General features: G+C 44.0%; 1 protein-coding gene across 1 annotated transcript in view; it reads left to right on the top strand.

Annotated features, from left to right (window-relative positions):
- The first annotated feature begins 323 nt into the window (after positions 1-323).
- Positions 324-18,382, top strand: part of Lmcd1 (LIM and cysteine rich domains 1) — a 61,877-nt gene continuing 43,818 nt past the window's right edge. Inside the window, exon 1 of the mRNA XM_051155027.1 lies at positions 324-500. Within this exon, the coding sequence (XP_051010984.1) occupies positions 459-500 (42 nt within the window). The 5' untranslated portion in view covers positions 324-458. The remainder of the gene's footprint in view (positions 501-18,382) is intronic.

Raw genomic sequence — 18,382 nt, forward strand, 5'->3', positions numbered from 1 at the left:
GGCTCTCCTATTTGCTAGCTCTCTTTTGACCTGAATGAATCTGCCTAGGTCTCCTCTGCCCCTCCCTCTGCTCCTTGTCCTTAAAAGGAGAAGGGCGTGGGGAGGGATTCCTGCCACCTAGGGGACAGATGTGAGCCCTAGGTGGCAGGGCGGCGGGCTGCACTGAGGTCAGGGTAGAATTTGGCCACGTTCTCAGCCTCCCCGCTGAGGCCACCCTAAGGGAGGGGCTCAGCCTTCTGTTCTGATTGGCTGGCCCCGAGTGGGGGCCCACGCGCATTGGCTGGTGACGTTTTAGAGGGAGTCCCGCTCTCCAATTAAAGCAGACCGCGGCTCTGCGCTGCGGCCAGAGCTGCCGGCTGGACGCGCGAACCTGAACTTGTCCCTTCAGCAGCGCTGTCCAAGCTGTGTGACCTCAAGCCCCTGCCTGAGAAGCCAGGCGCTGTTTCTACACCCCCAGGATGGCAAAGGTGGCTAAGGTCCTCAACCCGGGAGTGCAAAAGGTGAGCCGAGATCCCTCTATTTCTGTACCCTCTGGTTCCCCCTGCTTTCAGAAGCACTGAGTACCTAGGGACACCTTAAGGGATGCATCAAAGCCGCACAACTCAGAGAAAAACAGAATAGATGGTAATACTTATTTGATCTGACGGGCTCATCTTCCAAATCTACTTCTTAAGCCATTGTTAAGAAAAGTATTTGCACTGAGCTTTACTTCTTTATGATGAAGATTAAAGATGAATTAAAGTGAAACTTTATGGGGAGAGGGTAGGCACTTGTATGAGATCTGGCTTTCCCCTCCATGTCCTCTCCACTTCTCGAGCTCCTTGGTGTGACTTTAGTGAAGGGGCGGGGGGGGGGGCGGGCTGTGATACAAACCCCTCCCCTTTGCTACCCTCCTAGAGTTGTGTGGTTTCCCCAGCACACAGAATACTCTCTTTTGGTGCCTTTGGCAGTGGCAGCCATTCTAGCTCAGGGGAACTAATTTCTATCCCCAGGGTCTGCACATTTTCCTTTCAAGAAGGGCTGGCCCAGAGCCCAGAAGGTCACGGGTAAATTGCTGCAGGAGGGGGGTGGGGAAAGCAGGGGGCAGCAGCTGTGCCTACAGCTCCAAACTGGCTGTCTGCTTACCTGAGGCACCCTGAAAGCAGCAGGCTGGGCTATAAGAAGACATGAGGGACAGGAAAGCAGTGATGACAAACTTATGCTTCCCAGAGGGAGAAACAGGAGGTACAGGGACACAGAGAGGTGGTTCCAAGAGGCTGAGAGGTTCAAACCCTGGCCCCTGTTCTGGCACCTTCCAGCTGTACAACATGTCAAAGTTACATTTGCAGCAGCGCTTCTTTATCTCTATGTATAGAGGAGGGACACCCCCAATAGTTTTAATAGAAATGTTGACAGTGTAGGGTACTATCTCCAAGCAGTAATTATTAAGCTCTGCTTTCAGAGTATTTAATCTTGCAGGACAAAGTCCTCATTTGCTGATATTCTGTGAGAGGTGGAAAGGCAACAGAAAGAAAAAAAAAAAGAGCCTGGAGTAGAGGACAGGAAGAAGGGACAAGGGGAGAGAGGAAGCCCCAGACCTCCTGCCCTCCCACTCCTGAGTTTAGTGAACCCTCCTGCTATGACATCAAATCACACTTTATCCGGGCATCTCCCCGATGCCTTCACCAGACTATTTGCAGAATCAAGTGTCATCTCCTCCAGAGTTCACAGCACACTGAGACCTGAGTGAGGGAAATACCTGCTACTTTATGACTATATGCAGCTTTCACTCTCAGTGCTCTGTGCATTTTCCCCAAGGGTTTGAGAGCAGACCTCCTTCTTGCTCATCTCTGTCTGCCTCAATCTAGCATTCGCACCACCACGTGCGCAGAGTCAGACTCAAAAAAAAAAAAAAAAAAAAAATGGACGACTAAGTAAGAGACTATCTGACAGTTAAGCCCACAGTGACTGCCCAGGGCACATGTGGGATTATCTTTCTGCTTGTAGCACTGTGATATGGTATGTTTGTGTTGCTGCCCCCAAATTCCTGTCAAAGTTTGAGAACTCAGGGGTGGTGACAGCATTTCCCTGTCCTCAGAGAGGTCAAATGATTTGGGAGTGTGTTGCTATAAGCTGCTTGACATCTTAGAATGTGAAATGATGTTTATAACAATCCCTCCCCTTCATCGATACCCAGAGCCACACTTGGAGAATGCCTTGTTTTTATTGTCCCTTGCACAGGAGGGAGTGATTCTCTGGATTAGAGATGGAACATGTTCCTCTTCATGTCACCGTCTACTGCCAACTTCCTTGGCCTGCAAAGGTTTTATTTTCCATTTAGATCCAATTACAGGCTTAGAGAAAGAATGAAGTGGGTAGAGATGAAAGGGTGGGTATTTTTTACCTCTTGGAATTTCAACCATTGGGGAAGATCACCACAGGGTGGATTAGGCAATGCCTTCAACCCAAAGAGTGGAGGGAAGGGCAGGAAACCTAAGAGGGCCTTGCCAATGGTACAGCAGTGACTAAACTGTGCCCTATCAAAAGCACACTGAAAAGAGTTTATTGCATATTTACTTTAGCAATCTGCAACTGTGTGTGTGTGGGGGGGGTTATAACATTTGGTTTCAGGAAGCATAATCACACATAGACATTCTGAACCAATTTCCGACTCTTGGAGCTGCAAAGGACCTATTTACAAAATATGAAAGGGCTTAACATGGATTGCACAGTGTCCCCATAGCCCCATCCCCCAGGGGTTGGGAGGGGTGGGAATCCCCAGCAGCTGGGAAGACATAAAAAGGTCTTCAAGAGAAAATATAAAATCCCAGACTGGAATGGCCCTGGAGATCATGTGACTGAGCCCAGACAGGCTGCCGGCCTCTCTCACTGCGGGATGCGTGTTCTCCTCCACAGAGACAGAGGCTGGGGAACAGTCCCAAGCCACTGGCTGCTCTTGAGCCATCATTTGCTTTTCTCTTGAGAAAGAAGATATTCCCCAGGACAGGCAGGTCCCTGGGCATGGTGAAATTGCCAACATTCCTTGGCAACAAAGAAAACCAAATGCCTGTCACTAGGTAGAACCAGTCACTAGGATAAATTTCTTCTTCTGGTGCTTATTAAAAACAATTCTGTTTACTGCCACAGGCTTTGGTATCAGATGAGCTCAAACCCCTGCTCCATCACTTACTAGTTGGGCACTAGGGCAAGGTAATTCACTTCTGTGCTGCTGTCCTAGCGGTTTCTGAAAACTGAAGAGGCGATAGTGCCATTGACTTCTCACAGTGGCTGTGATAATTGGTGAGATAGTGTATATTAAGCTCAGCATATGAGCACTTGCTCAAAATCAGCCTTTAGTGGAGCTGGGAAATAGTTTGTTTGGTAAAGTGTTTGCCACACAGGCATAAGGACTTGAGTTCAACCTCTAGCACCCACATAAAGAGCCATGGCATATACATGTAATCTCAGCAGTGACGGGTAGAGACAGACAAATTCCTGGAACTTATTGGCCATCCAGTCTAGCCTGCTGGACAATTTCCAAGTTCCAATGAGAGATCCTGCCTCAAAAACACAAAGTGGATGGCCTCAGAGGAAAAGTAGCCAAGGTTGGCTATGACAGGCACTTATACACACACTTTCTCTCTCTCTCTCTCTCTCTCTCTCTCTCTCTCTCTATATATATATATATATATATATATATATATATATATATATATATATATATATATGTCAGCCATTACTATATTTGGTGGTGGTTGATGTACATTTTGATGGTGTGTGGATACAGAAAGCACATGCTTTAATTTTGCTGTCCCAAGTAAATAGTTACCAATTTGCAATCAACTATGCCTAAGCCACTTGGGCCCCACACCCCTTGATAAGCTGGGGCAAAGAGCAATGATCTTGCTTCCATTTTCACCCAACAGATAGAAAGTATGTTTTCTATAGAATCAAGTTTCTCCTTCTGAAGCTGCATGGCTAGTCTGTGAGCAGTTCACTGCCCCAGGCATATGGAGTTGGGGGCCTGGTGGAACTCTTTCTCGCTTTTAGATGTGGAAACTGAGGCTCGGAGGAGTCAAATTACTAACCAGAGGTTGCAGAAATGTGTTTAGAAGGCTAGTAGGCTCTGAAAGATCCCCTGATGGCCAGTATCCACTTCCAGGGATTTCACATGGGCGAGATCAGGACGAAGAGATTTAAGGCATACTCACTCTGTTGTCCTGGCTCTGAAGGACTCAGGTGTTTTGTTTTGTTTTGTTTTGTTTTGTTTTGTTTTGTTTTGTTTTGTTTTGTTTTTCTCCTCGACACACACTCAAGGAGCACTAAGTGATGGGGTGTACAAGTGTGTGTCCAGGTTCAACTAGGCATCTTTCTCACATGTCTCCACATCACATCCTTCCTGACTGTCCTGTGCTCCAGGTTAGTCCTCTGCTATGTCCAAAGCCCTTCCTGTTTTTACCTCTAATTCCTGCTGTGAGCAAAATCTCTGGCACATGGCTTGGGCAGGCCAGTCCAACATAAACAAGGCTCCTCCAGAATTGTCATTGGTTCCCCCCAGTCTTAAAAACATATTAAGCTGTCACTCAAAGACCTTAACAGCCGACATATTGGAGGCATGCCCATAGGTGTAGACATCAACTTGTCCCCAAAAACAGCTGGAAGAGAGAGTACATGTGTGTGTGCATGTGTGTCACAGCACATGTATGGAGATTGAACAACAACCCTCAGGACTTGGTTCTTGCTTTCGACTGTGAGATTAAAGGAACAAATTCAGGTGGTGAGGCTGGTAAGAAAAATACATTTACGTGCTGAATTATCTCGCCAGTTCTATCTAAGTCTTTTTTTAAGAATCATCACCCTGCACGTGGCAGACACCCATCCTGACACACAGGTGTGTCTGAACAGGCACAGTCAGGTGGACACAGGTAACATGCGGTGCAGTACTAGCCACCTGCAGTGGTGGGAGTGGGATCTTCTAGTCCAATGAGCTGCAGGGCTCCTGAGGCAGGGCAAAACCAGGCTGAAGTCAGCAGAGCAGAGAGCCAGACCACCCAGCTCCTACGTGTCTCCTTTGTGCCTGTAGTCTGGGCACTTCCGAGAGGAGATGATTATGAGCTGACTGGGTTCCAGAAGAGGCGTGGGACTGGACTTGGGGGTAGGCAGGGGAGAGAATCACTTCATCTTTCCTACTCACATATTCAAAATAGCCTGTGTATAATAAAACAAAGATCTGCCATGATTCACAGCAGACCTGGAGTGTTCTTATCTCACCACCACTTACCCAACACCGTGTAAACACTCGTTTCTCTGGCAGGAGGGTGACTCACTGCAGTTAGTAGAGGCATGAGATGGGCTTGGGATGTACCTCAGAGGGAGAGCATGTGCCTAGCATGCCGGAGGCCCTGGATGCTATCCCAGGCACTACAAAATCAATTAATTAACTAACTAATAATCATTATTATTCCAGGCATTTGCTCACTGGAGGATTATTCACAGGTCATTTTCCTACGTGGCAGAAGTTGGATAAACTCCTGATTCCTTTCACGTCTTTCCTACTGCCCTCTCTTTTATGTCAGACCATCTCCTAAACAATCGATTGTGGCAAAATAGGCCTAACACTCTATTCTCAGGGAAGCAAAATTGTCCAGCAGCCTTCTAGAACATCCCAGAGGAAGAGACAACTGTTGTTCCTCACTATTCTCCTTTAGAACGATCCCTGTTCTTCCACTATATTTACAGGAAGAGGATTTGGCCAGCAGCTGCCAGGCCTTGACAGGTGTAGGGCCAAAAGCCACTTCTGTGAGATTCCTTTGTGATCAGGGGGGCTTCCTTGACGGCACTTGGGATGTTTTTGGTGTCCTGAACATTTTTGGTGTCATGTATATCAACAGCATACATTTCCTGGAGCTCTAGAAAATGCCATCTGTGGAATTTCCCTAAAAGCTAAAGGTGAATTATGGGCCTGTGGGCACTAAGAGTCTTTTTAATAGTTGATATATATTTAGTATCTAAGCTTAGATACTTGAGGCAGACATTTGTTTTTTGGGTTTTTTTTGGGGGGGTGGAGTGTTGCTTTTTCTAAACAGGGTCTCTTTGTGTAGCTTGGATGTCCTAGATTCGCTCTGTAGACCAGGCTGGCCTCAAACTCACAGCGATCCACCTGCCTCTGCCTCCTGGGTGCTGGGATTAAAGGCGTGCGTCACCATGCCAAGGTTGTTTTTTTCTAATTACATTTATTTATTTATGGGGTGTGTGTGTGTGTGTGTGTGTGTGTGTGTGTGTGTGTGTGTGTGTGTGTGTGTGTGAGTTATGGCATGGGATACATGTCAGAGGACAACTTTCAGGAGTTGCTCTTGTCTTCTACTATATAGATTTTGGGATCAAACTCAAGCCATCTGGCTTTATGGCAAGTGCCTTTACCTGCTGAGCCATTTTTTTAGCCCAGACCCTGGCCTTTACAAAATCAGAAAGGACAGTGCAACCACAAAGCTATATAAAGTTCGCACAGCAACTCTTGTGGCTGCAGTCTGCCCTTTTATATGAGAAATGACCAGCTTGCTCCTTTTCTCCAAAGGACTTTGTTCATTCTTACTGTTATCAACTGTTTGGATTCCTTCTTCCCGGCGGACTTATCTGTTTTTTGTTAGGACAGACAAGTTTAGGATAAAACAAAAGAGGGAATGGGTAGACACCCCTCCAGGACACTCAGAATGTCCGACATGTGCTCTGACACCATTACAATTAGCCTTCAGAGCCACCTAATGAGTACAGCTGAGTCCTTTCCACATATGAGTAAATTTAGACTAAGCACTTAAACGGCTTCCCTAACATGACAGACTAAGAAGTCAAAGCCAGCTCCCTCAGATCACAAAGCCGGAGCTCACGTATCCAAAGCACAGGTCTGGTGGAGAAAGGAGATGATGATTACTGTAAGTTTCCACCTAAATTAAGTTCTGTCAGCTCACTAAAGTCACTGATCGTATGGGGAACGACTTCTCAGCTTTCGCCCAGTGTCAGCAGGCATCTGTTCGCCTCTGACATTATGTGAGTTACCACCAGGAGTATACTGGCTTCCATATCAAGTCAAAGCTATTTCCAGGGCTACAACAGAAACCTTCTATATTCTTCCTGCCTTTCTAGAAGGCTGATGATATCCTACACGAAAGCATCGGGTACAGAAGCCATTCAAGGAATCACATTATTATCCTGATTCTTAAAATAGATCCTATAGATACTAGACCCCAAGATTCCAGGAAGTATTAGTGTGTGGATAAGCTTCCCTGAGGAATGTACATCTCAACATGCTTGGTCAGCTTGACTCATAGTCTGCACAGTAATATGTGAATCAGGACAAAAAACAACAACAACAACAAAAAAAAAACCCCACAGCCCCAAGTCCCAAAAGGACATGCTTTAAAAGGAAATATTGCGAAAGGGAGAGAAAATTAAAGGCCCTATTTGGCTACTCTCTGGTTTGAAGGACAAAGATTATGAATGCCAAGGTCCAGGTAGCTATTATAAATTCACATGATTTGTTCATGGATGAAATTTTTTCTTTCTTATTTTAAAAATGCATAAAAATTATCTATGGAGATGAAGGCTAATGAACCATTGTGCCAGAGAGTTGAGTAGACTTGAAAGACAAAGCTCTCCTGTAATCCTAGAACTATCCTAGGCGTAGCCAAGAGGATCTCTGGGACTTAGGGACCAGCCAGCCTAGACTACATAGTGAAACCTTAGGTTCCAATGACAGGTCTTGTCTCATAAAATAGAATGGAGAATGATTAAAGAAGGCACTTGATGTTTACCTTTGGCCTCTCTATCTATGCACACATACATGTACATACACTTGCACACATGGGTTGGGGGGGGCGTCCACATAGTGCCAGCATAGTGATCTAGAGATACGACCTAATTCTGTTACCAGATTCACAATTTTTGCCAAGTTATTCATTCTTACTGGGCCTCTGATCCCTCATTTTAGAACACAGGATAATAGTAATTCTACATGTAAGTGATGGTCTAATGAGGCGAGGTAAGCAATAAACATGTCCCCTCTGCTGTTGTTAGCATTCCCTCTCCTCAGCACAAAGCAAATGTCTCATAGGTCACTAAGCACTGGAATGTTGGAAGAGCAAGTTTAGTTTGCCTACATCACATGGGGCGGCTTCTAAGATATCAGATTGCAGGGCCTTCTCTTTGTAGCTAAACTTGATCCAGCCATAAATATGTTCAAGCCATGCCATATGCAAAATCATGGGGATAGCAGCAGTTCATCTTGGATCTCTCATTGCCAACTTCTCAACAGCGGCCTTCACCTTGTCCAACCTCACCCTTGTAATCTTACACAGGCACTTACCCTTAGATACCTTCCTTATAAAACAGACTGAAATCCATTTATTTCTTGCTAGGCAAATATTTATTTAACATTTATTAGGTTCTATTCACTATCTTGTCATACTCTGCCAAACGTTCTGAGATTCCTACCATGCAAACTTCAATCTGATGGAATTCATTCTTCATACAAGGCCTAACAATGTCCGTGTTCCAGATTCTGTGCATTACTTGACCTCCCACCTAATACACATTCACATACACACATGCACGCACGCACATGTTGACATCTTGACATCTCCATGGACTGCATGCCTTCAGAGAAACCCCAGATAGGCTGCCTCACTGTGACAGTGGAGTGTGTCAATTCTTTTTCCACTTTTTTTTTTTTTTTTTTTGCATTCTAAACAAGATTGTTATCAATAATGAGAAACAGAGTTTAAAGGTAGCTCCTAGGTCCCACCAGTACCTAGTTTTAGCATTCATGCTGATAGGGAGGTAGACCAGTTGCTTGTGCTAAGTACATATCCTCAGAGACTGTTGAATCCTAGGTTGTATTTTTTCATTGTGCTGATTTCAGGCCCACCAAAAGGTAAAATAACAGGGAAAGGGCTGCTGACTGGATTATGGCCTATAAGAATCCTATCCTTAAGAAGGAAGCATCTTTTTGGGCCACATGACTAAATTGTGTTTCTAGCTACTGATTCATGAGACTGACCACCAGGGTGACTGGCTCAAGAAATCTGCTGGCTACAGGAGATGGAAGGAAAGAAGATCCCAGCTTTGTCCCCATCCTGGAGGACAGCCACTCACCCTAGAAGGAACTCCTGTTCTCTCCACATGAGCTGACTCTGTGGCCATCCAGGTTCCTATTTAAGAGGACTTGACTCTCATGATCAGGACAGTGGGTAGTAAATTATATAAGGGAGATTCTTTTGAAATCTTGCTGGTAGATAGGGGCAGGAGTGCTTATTTTTTGTTGTTGTTGAGATGAAATCTCACTGTGTAGCTGAGAATGGTCTTGACTCATGATGTTCCTGCCTCAGTCTTCTAAGTTACAGGATTTCAGGTGTGTGCCACTATGCTGGGCCAAAGCACATACATATTAGTTTTATTTTTTAATTTCTAAAAATAAGATGTAAGGCTTTCCATATGAGTCTTCTACCACTGAACTATATCCTTCAATCCTTAGTGGTTTTTTTTTTATGGGATATAGCTATCGTTACAACTGGGGTTACCAGGCAACTTAGTGTGCAAAACTAGTGTATCTTTACACCTTTAATCTCTCATCTCTCACCAAAAGGTAGGACTTTCTTCTGTTAAGAATGATGGCAAAGGCCCTGGAAGTTTTTGAGCCCCAGGCCTTAAATAAAAATGGATATCAGTAATTATTTAACTAGGTTGAATTTGGACATGCCATTTATATTCACCCTTGCTCTAAAAATATCTTATAATACTCATCATTATTTATAGTACTTAATTTTTAAAGGATTCATATGTTATTGAACTATAGCTCTGCATTCATGTGTTTATATCATTTCAATTTACTGGTTGCCTTTGGGATTTTTACCATTGAAAATAATATTCTGAGATGCCTTCCTATCAGATAGCCAGAACGTCCCTTCCCATCTCAAATAAAGCTTTAACAGTGCTACACATGTATAATATATGCACACGCACAGATACAGGTGTGTACAAGCATATATTCACACATGTATGGTGATGGAGTTCTGGTGCTGCTGAAGTAGATAAATGAGACTCAAATATAGCACTGCTACTCATATTCCATTACCTTGAGTAAGAATGGATCCAAAAGCCTTCTACTTATTACAGTAATCTGCTGAGTCTCCAGCATAGCACTTGACGTATACCTGTTGTATTAAATGTAGCTATCATCACAATTAGAAGACACTACAAGAGTGAAGTTCTAAATAGACAACAAAATATTATGTCAGTGAGTCTCTCTTATTCAGGTTTGATTTCATTTTTTTTTTTTTTAAATAGAAGACTAAATCCTTATACTTAGCCAGCAGTGTCTTGACTGGAGGTACAAAAGTAATGCTGTGGAAGATGAAATGAAGAAGTACTTAATCTTCCTCGGGGAGGTCAAGGAAGCCTCCCCAAGAAGGCAACTAGATCTGTGTGTTGAAAGATAAGCATAGTGGAGGACCCCGTCATAGGCCCACTTTGTGCCTTTCCTATCTGGTGTTCATATTCCCCATCACACTCTCTGTCTAACTTAGGGATATCAGCTATCTCACACTGTAGAGAAATGCATGCCAGTATATCCCTCCATTCCAGATACTATCTGAGAACTTGTTCCTTTTCTTCAATGAAGACGTGCTGGGCTGGTGGGATATTAAGGACAGGCCACCGTGGCAATGAAGACACTGTCTTGATGCACCATGCCAATGACATCATCCTTCTAAAAGACACACCCTTGGTCCTTGAGACCCAGAAATTTACATAAGAGTGATTTCTTTCACATAGTTCCTCCTTCAGATTTCCGACTGGGTCTAAAAATCTGAATTATTTCATAAGGCATTTCACAGCAGGTGATACAGCAAAATGAAATTTGTAAGGCTTTAATATCAAAAAGTCACTAGGTTGACTGTTCTTGAGTTTTTGTTAGTTGCATGTGATTGAATGGCCTAGAAAAAACCCTCAGATGATTTGCTACCAAATTTTTTGGAAAATGAAAACATGGTCATCATAACTATATTTGTAAGGACTTGAAGGAGAATGATTTGATGGAGAAACTCATCTGTCCTCCTACACAGCCAGCAGGCCCCAACAGCCCAGGAGGAAAACTCAGCCCCAGAATAAGATCTGTAGCTAATTAGGTTTTTTATCACCTCCTCCACCTTTCCTAGGGCCGAAGGTTAGGACCATCACAGGGGAAATCACTGTATTATTGTTTGTATAATGCTGTGCTCTGCATTTAAACAATTAAGATTAATTTTTGAAAGGTAGGAAAGACTTTAGAGAGTCTCAGCTTTTTTGTTGAATGGGCAAGGCCACAGAGCCACAAGGCCAAATGACTTGCTCAGGATCCCAAGGCTAGTTTGTAGACATGCTAATTAGAGCAGGGATTTAGCCCAGGTGGAAGAGTATTTGTCTAGCATAGACAAGGCCCTGGGCTTCACCCTAAGCATCAAGAAAAGGAGGAGGAAGACAAGGAGAAATCAAGTACATAATATCTATGTATGTGGCTCAGTTGGTGAAGTGCTTGCTTTGCATATACAAATCCCAGGATTCTATCCTCAGCACTACATAAACCAGGTTAGATAGAGGCAGAAGGGTCAGAAGTTCAACTGAATAACATATTTGAGGTCTGCCTGGGCTACATGATACCCTGTCTCAAAAACAAAGCAAAACTCTACTCAGTGCTGGATGCAGTGGGCAGTGATGAGAATATTTTTTGCCTCATGAACAGATCTGGGGTGTGTTTGTTTGTTTGTTTGTTTGTTTGTTTGTTTAATTTCTCTAATCCTTAAAATGTTATTTCTACCCTTGAGCTAGCACTCTGTCTCTGCAGCTTTTCTAAGCAGCTCTCTTTGCCTCTGTGGTCAGCTCAAGTTGTTTCCTGAAAGTCCATTTCCGGTTCTATTGCCAAGAACCGGTCAGGCCTCCATTCCAAGGCTACTTCCTAGCTCTTCAGCTGAAGGAGACAGGCCACAGACTTCCTTTAAGTTTGGTCTGGAGACCACTTTTATGATTTGTGTCATTTCTCTGCATGGGAAGGGCATTCTCTCCACCTAGCCTCATGCACTGATGTGCCACCAACAATCCTGCTCTTGGAAAAGGACTCTTACAATGGAAAAGTTAGACAGAGGACAATAAACGCCAGTGACTTAGTAAGAGAAAACTTCCCACACTCTTGGGTAATATTTAAGAAAACTCAGCACTGTTGATCACAGTTTTTATAGAAGATGGGAAAGCTGTGTACACAAAACCTGGGAAGACTAAGGGAGGAAAGAAGAAATCTTGCTAAAGCAAATAGCAATAGCACAGTGGATTTTGGGTGTGTATGTGTGTTCAAGTGTGTATGTACATGTGTGCAGGTATGGGTATGTGTACATGTGTGTACATGTACATGCACATGCAGGGCAGTGAGCCACAGGGATCCACATGTGCTGAGAAGCATGCACCACCAAACTCAGCTAGGAATCAAACCTTCATGCTTGAACAATAAACACCATCCCAACTAATTGTTCAGGCCCCTGGCCAAGAGATTTCTTAATTGGAGAGTGGCCATAGTTTATTGCCATATAGAATACCAGAACAGTGACACCATGATCAAGATTGTACCCCTGTGACTTCTCATCTGGAGGGAGTATGCAATAAATAAATAAATAAGCGGCTGTCCATTAAGATGACCTTGCTTTCACTAAAAGACACCACTGTGCACAAAGAGAAAACATTCCAAGTATTATACACATGGATGTGTCTGACAACAAGTTGTATCCAGAATATATATAGGTAACTTTCCACAAACTAATTCCAAATGTCAAAAAAATAATAATAATAATTTTATTTAAGCATGTGTCTGGGTACCTGCATGTCAGTATTGCACCATGTGCATTCAGATGCTTGCAGAGGCCCACAGATGGCATCATATCCCCTGGGGCTGGAGTTCCAAGTAGTTGGGAGTTGCCATGTGGGTTCTAAGAACTGAGCTTGGGTCCTCTGCAAGAGTGGCAAGTGCTCACTCATAATCACCAAACCATCTCTCCAGCCCCTAAAAGTGAAGGTTGAACCAGGTATATCACAGAAGAAGAGGCCTCTTTAGCTTATATGTGAAGACAAGAGGGGTTGATATCATTATTTCTCTGAAAAATACAGATTAAAAGCATCATGAGATTGTGTTGGATACTCAGTGGAATGTTGAAATCAAGATAGACATTACAAGGTCATGGAAGGAAGTGGAGCAACTAGAAGTCACATGATGTTGTCAGGGAGAACACAAGAAGCTGCTGGTAGCTTCTCATGGGGTTTAATGTCTGTCTACTTGGTAACAGTTTCACTCTTAGGTATATGTCCAAGAGAAAGGACCTTGGATACCCACCACAAACAATTACACAACAGTGTCCGGGATGATTTTTACCTACAATAGCCCTTGATAGAAAATTATTAAAATCCCCATCAACATGAGAATGGATATTTAGATAACAGAAACTAAGCAGATTTTTTTTAAATCCACTGTATGCAACCATCTGAGTAACCTTAAACATGTTAAACAGAAGATGTAAGAAACAAAATAATATAATATCATAGAATTTCTCTTGTATAGTGTTCTCAAACGGGGAGAAAAGAAGTCTACAAGAATAGAAGACAGAATGGTAGCTATCTTTCTAAGAGGTGGTTATTGCCAAGAAGGGGCACTTTGGAACTTTCTGGAATGTAGGTTTTTGGTATTTTATCTGGATAGTGGTCTTATGGAATACACATATAAAGTAACCAAGTGAATACTTGAGATTTTTTAATATTTTTAAACTCTAAAGCCAGACACAGTAGCACGTCTATCTACACTCACTGCGGTCCTTCTGGGAGGTGGGAGCTGCGTCAGGAGAACCAGAAGCTCACTGCCCAGCTAGTCTGCCATGTGCAGCAGTGAACAGCAAGAGACTGTGTCTCAAAGAAGGTTAAAGGCCAAGACCAGTACCCCAGGTTTTCCTCTGACGTCCATACGCACAGCAGGGCAAACACACATGCTCACATGCATGTACATAAATGTATATACATACATGATACACCCAGGCAGCATCATGTATGCACAAAGAGCAAGGAAGCTCTGTGTAAATTATCCCTTGAAGTACTGATAAAAGTTTTAAGAGATAGTGTTTAAGAATAAAAGAGATGGACCTGGGAGTAGATGATCAAGGAGCAATGGGGCCGAGGCCTGAGTTCTTGCAGCAGCCTGGTGGATGCCACCCTAAGGAAGAAGCCTGTCTCGAGGGCCTGCTGCTGGGCCTTTCGGATCTCCCTTCCATTTATCTTGCACTTGCACTGCCATGTCTGTGATGGTTTCTCCTCAGTCATGTACCTCCCAGCATCCAGCCTCCCCTGAATGGCCTGACACTGGTTCCCCTTCCGGGACTTTCTTGCACACACCTGCGTGCAGAGAGGGGCTTCTCTTCCACGTGGCCAGCAATTCAGACCAGGCCCTCTCTCTTCTGAACTGCTAACACCCTTTGGCTTTCCTACTGAGCACATGTGTCACCAGGGACATCTGCAATTGTTGTCTTGCTTGCTTTAATTCCTGTACCACAACATCCTGTTTGGACGGAAATCCTCCACCTGGTCTCATCCTCCTCTGTGAGCTCCCTGTTAGTGTGGCTCTGCAGGACGGTGGATGGAACAGAGAGTACAGCAAGCAGGAAGTAAGAGAAAGAGATGCCTAGAGGGCGGAAACAACGTCATTGCACCCCCCACCCCATCTTCTGACAGACACAGTCATTCCTCAGAGGATAAAAGAGGAAAATAGAAGGTGAGGGTGGAGAGTATGGTACAGATGTGGGAAAGAGAAAGGAAAATATTTTCCTCTCCCTCCGTGGGGCCCCATGTGGGTGACACCATTGACTCTCAGACTTTGCATTGATGAGATAAAACCAGAGCCAGCAAAAGAGGAGTGGGGTGCAAGAGGAGAGACAGACAGACAGACAGACAGACAGACAGACATCTTGACATCTGTCCTTGGTGGTACCTAAAAGACATCTTGAGACCAAAAGGAAACTGAAGTGAGAGGCATGCCAAACCAGACTCAGAATTTTTTGATGAATGTATCAGAAGTCAGATTATCTTCCTTCAAACGTATCTACCAAAGCAACAGCGACAGGATGCAGTTGAGCCACGCTTGATACATTTCCGGTTTCCAAAGTACCAACTCGGGCCTTCCTGTCACTCTAGCAGCTCTCACTTTTCAGCCAAAGGTCCCCTGAGAACAAACTTCAGGGATTTCCACAGGCCAGGGAGACAGTTGGCCCTGGTCTCCAAACAACAGCCGCCAGATCTCAGGAGATCTGGTCTTCCTGAGGGATAACTGAAAGCTGGCTGAAATCGAGGCCAAACCTCTGCAAGCTCAGACCCATATCTAGTTTAATTTTCTAGCCCTTGATGAATATTTATACCAAAATAGGCCAGTGGAAAAGTTCCATCTGTGAAGATTTGCAGGGGTTTGTCTTTCTGTAACCACCTTGACCAAGTGTAGGGAAACAGTGGAATCACTGCCAACTGCAGAGTCTTTGAAGTGCAGGAGACGCTGAGAAGGCTCTGGACCATAGTATTTTTTCTTATCGTGAAGACTCTGAGTTGGCATTCCACCCTTTTTTAAAAAAAAAAAATGCTCAGTATCAATTCGGCTTAGTGCTTTATAATTTTAGCCAAGCCTTCAATACCACACCGACCATGGTGAATAGTATTTTGAAAGCGTGGATAACTCTATTAAAAATTTTGCTGGGTGAAATTGCTCTGTTAGCTGGTGTTTTTAAAATATTACTTTAAGAAGTGTTGGGGCGGGAAGACTGTTCATCTGGTACAATGCAAGCATCAGAGCCTGGGTTTAATCCCCAGAACCAACTGTGTTTTTTAAAGACCAGACATGTTGGTACACTCTTATAATCCCAGTACTGGGGACAGAGAGAGACTGGTGGATTTATAGAGCTTGCTGGCCAGCTAGCCTGGCCTACTTTGAAATTTGGAGGCCAGTGAGAGACCTCTCTCAAAAATAAGGTGGACAGTACTTGAGAAATGACACTCTAGGGTGTCCTCTGTCCTCTGTGTGACCTCTCTCTCTCTCTCTCTCTCTCTCTCTCTCTCTCTCTCTCTCTCTCTCTCTCTCTCTCACACACACACACACACACACACACACACATACACACACACACAAACTGAACCTTAAATGCTACAATTAATTACTTTCATTATCCTTTCTTTCTACCCCTGGACTTCTGGCCCTCCTGTCTTTACTGGTAAAGAAATGTCCCCAAACCATGTTCTTAGTTTATTATCAGCTATGTCCTATTTCTCTTCTCAAGCCCAGCTTCCTCAAGCTGCCTTCCCTTCCCTGTGAAAGTGTGACCTAGAATCCCTTGCATAAAATGTATTGATGTCTCCTGTTCAGTATAGGCAATGGACCATGTGTTGCACCTGGTCATAGTTTCTCTTATTTTTACAAGAGGGTAAGCACGGCCACAGAGAGATGAAATGATTGCTTCAGTTGTAGACTCAGCCACTGGTAAAGAAGAAGAATAGGAACTTCAACCCTATGTTCTCAAGTCTAAATGGGTTGAACTTAGTCAATAAACATACATGAACCTCCCCTTTCAGATATCAAATCCTGCTGATTCTGTCAGGGAGAAATTCTCCTTCCAGTACTAAAATGTCTGACTTCTCAGACACCCAGATTCATGTTAAAGCCATGTTGCACAAACCCAAAGTGTTCAGATGGCAATTTCATATCATTAGAATTTAATGAAGCTGTTTCACCGTTTGCTGTGTTTTAAAAGATTTGTCTATTTTTAATTTTTATGTATATGAGTGTTTTTCCTACCTGCATGTCTGATTATCATTGCATGACTGGTACACACAGAGACCAGATAACAGAGTTGGGTTTCCTGGAACTGGAGTTACAGATGGTTGTGAGCCAGTGCGTTCTAGGGCCCAAACTCGGGTTCTCTGGAAGAGCAGCCAGGGCTCTTCACCACTGCGCCTTCCTTCCAGCTCCCATTTTGCTGTGTCTTTTGGTTGCTTTCTCTTTTAAATACACTTCATCGGTAAAGTTATTTTTCAAGAAACAAGTTTTCAAAAAGTGATTTGTGTAACTATAAAAAAGCAGATAGTCACACAGATGGTATGTAGAATACAAAGTCCATGAGAAAGGAAGACAGGGTTCTGTAAACAGCGATGCTTGACTTCTCCCTAATCTCCAAAACACTTTGTGTTTTCCAAAACATCTTACATGCATTTCATGTGTGATCCTTACATCCACCCTGAGGTACTGCTAAAGACTATGACTCAATTTTAAAGATGAAAGAAGACTGGAGATAGTTCAGTGGTAGAGTTGTATGCCTGTCATACATGGTGTCCTATGTTTTATTCTCAACATTTCACATAAAGTATAATCAAGCTGAATATGGTGGTGCTGACCTGTAACTTCAGCATCCAGGAGGTAAAGAAAGTCTACAGCCCAAGGTCACCTGCAACTACAGAGCCCGTCTGTGACACAGGAGACCCTGTGTCCCATAATAAAGCATAATTAAAATGGAAACATCTGAGACTGAAAGGGCAGACTGAGAGTGCTTGCTAGAGTTACGTAGGTAACATGAGTAATATCCATGGTTTATGTTTAATGCCACAAGCTCCAACATGCACAGAGCTTCTCCAACATTCCATGAGCAACTCACAGCAGGAGTGACTAAAGCGCTATCCCAAAGTGACGCGCCAAGACCAGAAACGCCACGGAGAGCCTGCACAGCTTAACAAAGCTCACAGATTGGCCTGGGTTTTCACAATTTCCCGGTACTTGTATATATTCTATTTCATGGAAAACCCTGGAACCGACTCTCTCTACAGAAATGTGTTCTGCTCTTCCCTCTCTTATGAGTCACTTTCCAGAAGACAGTAAAGGAATGAGCTTTCCTGTCCAGGCACTGTCTCTTACGTTCTGGGGTGCTGGCATACAAGCAGTGGCATGAAGTAGAATCGACCACTCTGTGGGGAAACTTCCAATTCTGAAACAAGGAGAGCAGTTTTTTCCAAGCTGACTGGCCCAGAGTGGATGGCTGCGAGTTGGCACTAGACCCAGATGCCTGGGCAGATGGGGGGGGGGGGGATCAGGTGCCAAAGAAGACAAGGGACAGTCCCATTTGTCTGCGCTCAGAGTCCAGTAGCTGAGGAGGTTAGAGATGAAAGCTGCAAGGGAGAGATGAAACCACTTGGGAGAGCCCAGCAGGAGAGAAGAGCTGATGCTAGGCCCTGGGAGGAAAGGGGACAGCTAAGCAAGATTCAGAAGGGGCCTGTCTAACATCACAGTAGAGGACCATCTCATGTATTAGCTTTTAATACCTCA

The sequence above is a fragment of the Acomys russatus genome, chromosome 13 (genome assembly GCF_903995435.1).
Source record: "Acomys russatus chromosome 13, mAcoRus1.1, whole genome shotgun sequence".
Classification (NCBI taxonomy): domain Eukaryota; kingdom Metazoa; phylum Chordata; class Mammalia; order Rodentia; family Muridae; genus Acomys; species Acomys russatus.